Genomic DNA, 5,753 nt, shown 5'->3' with positions numbered 1-5,753 from the left:
TGAGCGCAGTCTCTAACGTCCACTATCATTTCGGACACCACTACAAAATGATACAAAAAATATATTTAAGTGCATAGGGTATAGAATTTCGGACACAGCCATGAACGTTTTAACATTATTTGAGCATAAAATAAAACATTTATGGTACAGATTAGGCCAGATTTGTTTGCTCATTTGAAATATGTTATTTAAATGAGAATCCCCCAATCAATTACCCACATTCAAGGATTTCGTTATTCAAGAAGATAGGACTTCTTCAGGCCTCAAATAACTGCACGGAGGCATTGCAAATATTGCTGCCAATTGAACACACTTTCTTTGAAAGGGACTTTGATGTGTGTATGTGCAGATAGAGAGAGAGAGAGAGAGAGAGAGAGAGAGAGAGAGAGAGAGAGAGAGAGAGAGAGAGAGAAATAGAGAGATAGATTTGCATAGATAGATCTCCACTGTGCTATAAAAAATCTTTAAACATTTGTAGATTAATATATTTAAATCAATCAAGGACAGTAATGTGACTTTATAGAAACTGTTAAAGAACCATTCTATTTGAGGCTTATGAATTTGAATTGATGAGCATGGTTTGCAATCAGGAAGAGCTATATACATATATATATATATAGTATTACATTTAAGAATGTGATCCTCTAAATGCATTTGCTTTATGAACTTCCTTATGCTTCACAATAGTAATAATGTATTTTGTATATTATATTAAATAATTAAGCTTAAGACTTTTAAGTGCAAATGACCATGCAATAAATATTATTGCTTGCTTATATTAAAACTCCAGGAAACTGCATTTCCTGTGCATTTCTAAGTATTGTTGTGATATGTTTAAGTGTTGGTGGCTTGTAAGTATGTTTCTGAACTTCAGCATTTCACACATCAGTTGAGAAGAAATGAATTGCATTTAGCACTTCTCTCATGCCCACCACTTATGGGACTTACCATATAAGAATCAAACTTAATGTAGCAATAACCATTCACTTGTACACACATTAATATAGGACTAGCCTATTTGCTATATCAAAATATTTGAGCCGCACAAGGGTGTCCCCATCATGAGGTGTGATAAATGCTGTTTTTTTTTTTGTTTTTTTTATTAAGGTGATTCATAATGCAAGCATGTTTATATGCTGGTAGGCCTATATGCTTTATATCATATGGTTGTATATGCTTATATCCTTTTATCTACCTTTCAAGAAATGTAGAAAATTTATTTGTTTGTTTTATTTAGGTTAGGTTGGGTTAGGTTAGGTTAGTGATTAAAGATTAATTACATATTTACGTCCTCCAGCGACGTCACAGTAATTCAGAATTCTGATTGGCTGCTGCAGACAGGCGGGTCTCATCTACAGCGCCTAGGAAGAAGAAGGCGGCCATCTTCGTGAGGTCGCAGGCTTTTGTGGTGAGTTTTAATGCTGATTTTGAAGAGAGAAATCGCTGTATATTCTTTTCCAGAAAGGCGGCTAGCGTTTTATTTGAATAGCATGGGCATATACTGGTTTCAGATGACCAACTTGTTATTTACCTCCTTAGGTATCGTCTGTTTAGTGGCCTGCTTTGTAGTTACCTAAAGACGACGCTACTGTCCCAAACACATACACGAGCTGACATCGAGACATGTTGATACACGGGCCATCGCCGATGATATTCGGCTGCCTGGAAAACTGATAAAACCGAAAAGTTTACTATACATGGCCTTTTTACCACCATATGGACTGTCACCAAATAATTGCCACGAAATTTTAAGTAAATCCACTCAGGAAAACGTATTAGATCTGGAGGACCAATCTGTCAAAACCTAAAATAAATGAATAAATAAAATACTCGAGTAGTTTCCTCAACATGCAGAATTTATTTTTGTATTAGTGAAACTCTTTTTTTTTTTAAATCATCATCATTATTATTATTGATGTCGCTGTTATTTTGTATTATTTTACATTATTACATTATTATTAAATAGTTTATTATACAGTATTTCCATATATTTTTTCTTTTTTCTTTCTTTTTTATTATTTATTTTTTACAATTTACATTAAACTGCATCTAATTGACATTTTATTTGATCTAAACTAATTTAATTAGATCATTAATTATCAGTAATGGGATAAATTTGTGTGATTAAATATATATATATATATATATATATATATATATATATATATATATATATATATATATATATATATATATATATGTGTTGGGGGGTGTTATAAAAGTAATCCATCCCTGTAGTGCACATGTGGTTTAATTTTGTTTTTTTATTACAAATTTGGTTAAAATTTGTTTTTGTTTTTTTCTAGATGCCAAGACACTGCTCTGCTGTAGGTTGCAAGTCACGTGACACAAAAGACATTCGGAAATCTGGGATCACTTTTCACAGGTGCAACTCGATATTTCCAGATCAGTAGCATTTTATTATATGCTTCCTGCAGTTCCTGTCCCTATCAGAACAGACCCTTGATCCACCAGTTTGAGACCCGCGGCTATACAACATGTTCAGATTTCCAGAGATGTTTAGGTGCTTTCATTTTGATTAAGCATTAAACAGCACATGTTTATAGTAACAACTGCAATAAAAAGCTTATGTAATGACTCAGTATTCAGTATTTGGTCAGCGTAAGACAAACTTTAATGATTCAAATCCGCCTCCTAGTGACCAATTCACTGAACTACATTTTTACAGTCATTTGCATTGGTCTCAACTCATTGTCAGTTGTCTTGTTTTTGTGATGAAAAGCAGTGTAAAAGAGTATAATGTGTTTCAACAGTAGCTCCTCAGGGGGTAATTAAATAATCTTAACTTGTTAATGTGGTTTATTGTGTTTTCCAGATTGCCCAAGAAGGGCAACCCTCGACGCACAGCTTGGATTATCAACTCTCGTCGCAAAGGCCCCGAGGGAAAAGGACAGTGGGACCCCCAGAGTGGATTCATCTATTTCTGCTCTAAACACTTCACCGCTGATAGCTTTGAACTCTCTGGTGTCAGGTCCGCAAATAATTACTCTCTTTACATCTCCTTCACTGAAATGTCACTGATTGTTGAAATACAGTGTATTATAAGGTACAAATAAATGTATGATTTAGATTTTCTTCTTTTTTTAGTGGCTATCGCAGACTGAAGGATGATGCGATTCCCACTGTATTTGAAAATCAGCCTCACGGAAGAGGAGATGCTGGGAAATGTGACACAAAACGCAGAGGCAGACCTCGAAATGTGGACAGACATATCAGGTATTTTATATAAAGCTGCAAAAAAAATCACCTCTTTCTAGTGTGCTTTCTCTTGTTTAAAAAAAAAAGAAAGAAGTGTGCTTAACTGTATTCAGTGTGCACTTGTAGTGTACTTCAAACTGAAACATGACTATGTTTCTTAACACACTTAAGTACACTTAAATAGTGCACTTTAGAATAATGTCAAACAGTACAAAAAAAGCACATTTTATATGATTATGATTATGTTTTAATAATCTTGTGTTATGCTTTTGTCAACTAACATACTAAAGCACAAGTCCTTTATTTGAACTGTAGTGTGTTACTTGATATTACATTTAAAGTTAGTATATTTTAAATGCACCAAATTGCATAACTTTGCAATAACTTGCAATAACTTTACCATTTAAATGTTTAATTACAGATATAAAAAACATTTGAATAAAATGGCATTCAGATATTATTTTAGTTTATCATTGTCCGTGTATTCGGCAGTCCATTTTAACCACAAAGTAATTGAAATTACTTATAAATATGTACTCAAGTCCAGCCTAAGTGGGTCATAAAACACTCTGGAGGTCAGCTAATTGCATTAAAACTATAATACATTTTCATGTCATTATAATTAACATGCATTTAGGTGTACCGTTAGGTTCTGTTTGCAAGTATATTCTATTAAGTAGTTTATTTCCAGATAAGTGCCCTTTTTTATAAACTGTACTTTTCCACAAAAGTATTTTATTTATTTTTTTTAAATACTAAACATGCATATTTTACACCAAATCTCTTCAGTGTCAAGAACTCCTCCAATAATGAGGACTCAGAAACCCAGGAGATCTTCGACAATGAGACTGCATTGCCAAAAGATGCAGAAAATGAGTGTGAAAAAGGCGAAGGGGAGGACAAGCATGCTCAGCCCTCTCCTCAGCCTTCATCAGAGGCTCCTCAAACCTCTGAAGAGACCGCACTAGATGCCCAGCCAGCTGACCCCTCTTCTCCTCCTCGTCCACCTTCTCCATCCTGCTACATGAGACGTCTCCCGCCTCCTCCTGGCTTTTACTTGCCCAAAGAGCACAACTACGCTCAGCTGTGCCCTCTAGTGTGGCGCAAGCGCTACGACAAAGCCATCGACAGCTTGGAAAAAGCACTGCGTCTTCTGAGTGCCGCTCGACGGCGGGAGAACCGCCTACGCCACGCGTTACTGCGCCTCAGAGAGAACCGACTCAGAAGCACGCTGTTTCGCACACGAGACGAAGCCAAAGGAAAGGAGGCCCGAGGAGGCAGGTTTTCGAGCTGGAAGGGACAGGGGGCGAAGGGGGAGAGAGGTTGCAATCTTGAGGGATTGGAGGAGAGCGCAAGTGATGAAATAGACCTTCTGACTGAGGGCTGGACTGCACAAGCACAGACAAAAGAAAGAGTCGCTGGGGAAGAAGAAGAAGGCTGCTGCTTTTACTGCGGAAGAGACAATGAAGGAAACAAAGTAAGTGGATACAAAGAAGCAACTGTACGACCTGATGTTCAAGGATCCCATACAAGACATAAGCCTAAGAGAATCCAGGAAATCAAAAGGAAAGCCAAAGTGCTCAAAGAACAAAAGTCGGAGACCTCAAGGACTGATGTAGCGCCTGTGGAGCAGCAAAGCTACTATTTATATTACTGCGAGAGCGCAGAGAACGAGGACACCATGCAGGTGGTCTCCATGGAATTGCTGAGCACCGAGGAGGAAACATCTCTCGAGCTCCACAGCAATGCAGAAGAAATCCTGCTGCATCCACAGACCGACATGCACACTGCGCCCGGGCCTGTTCAGTACTCCACGACGCTGCAGGAAACTTCTGCGCCATTCCAGCTGCAGCACATCCAAGTGCTTCAGCCGCAGCAGGGACTTCTTCTCTCTGACCTCGTCACAAAGGAACAGAGCGACATGGAGCAGGAGCAGCAGTTCTTCTGGGTACAGGAAGGGACTGATGATCACGTCCTACTGATGCCGGTTCCTGCCGAAGCGAGGGAAAGGAACAGGGTCGATGTTGAGACTGTGCAGCCTCAGGTGATACTGGAGAGATATCAGTCAAAGGACGCTGAAGAAAGGGATGGACTGACTGTGAAGTGTGATTCCACTGTATTAACAGCTACGGTGTGTGGAAACGGTCAGCTCTCACACCAGTCTGACCTGAGGCCCACGGGAGATGTCAGAGAGAGACTGAAGGAACATCTAGAGGGCTTTCAGCTTCAGCTGAGCAGCGAGTTTATTGACTGAACCGATCAACGAGACTTAGTTTAATATTTTCTGTTCTCCAATTACTGACTCTATCATTTGAGATATTTCAAAGGCATCAGCATCATATGAAGGCGAAGTATTGTTAAAATTGAATATGTTTGTATTTTAATTGGAAAGCCATAATTCAATAAAACTCGTCAGTTAGTAAAATGTGCATGTTGCATATGCAGTGTTTAGTAAACTGGATTCACTAATACAGATAAATGCATCATTTGACATAAAAAATGCCAGAATTACACAGTAAATCATTTGAATTCAA

General features: G+C 38.0%; 1 protein-coding gene across 1 annotated transcript; it reads left to right on the top strand.

Annotated features, from left to right (window-relative positions):
- Positions 1–1,303: 1,303 nt before the first annotated feature.
- Positions 1,304–5,753, top strand: LOC109051717. The gene is made up of 5 exons (XM_042745876.1): positions 1,304–1,408; positions 2,307–2,386; positions 2,837–2,992; positions 3,109–3,237; positions 4,009–5,753. The coding sequence occupies exons 2-5, from the start codon at positions 2,307–2,309 to the stop codon at positions 5,471–5,473; spliced, it is 1,830 nt and encodes a 609-aa protein (XP_042601810.1). The 5' UTR covers positions 1,304–1,408; the 3' UTR covers positions 5,474–5,753.

This window comes from Cyprinus carpio, chromosome B19 (genome assembly GCF_018340385.1).
Source record: "Cyprinus carpio isolate SPL01 chromosome B19, ASM1834038v1, whole genome shotgun sequence".
NCBI lineage: Eukaryota > Metazoa > Chordata > Actinopteri > Cypriniformes > Cyprinidae > Cyprinus > Cyprinus carpio.
Note: the sequence above shows the minus strand (reverse complement) of the source record. Positions and strands in the feature narration are given on the sequence as shown.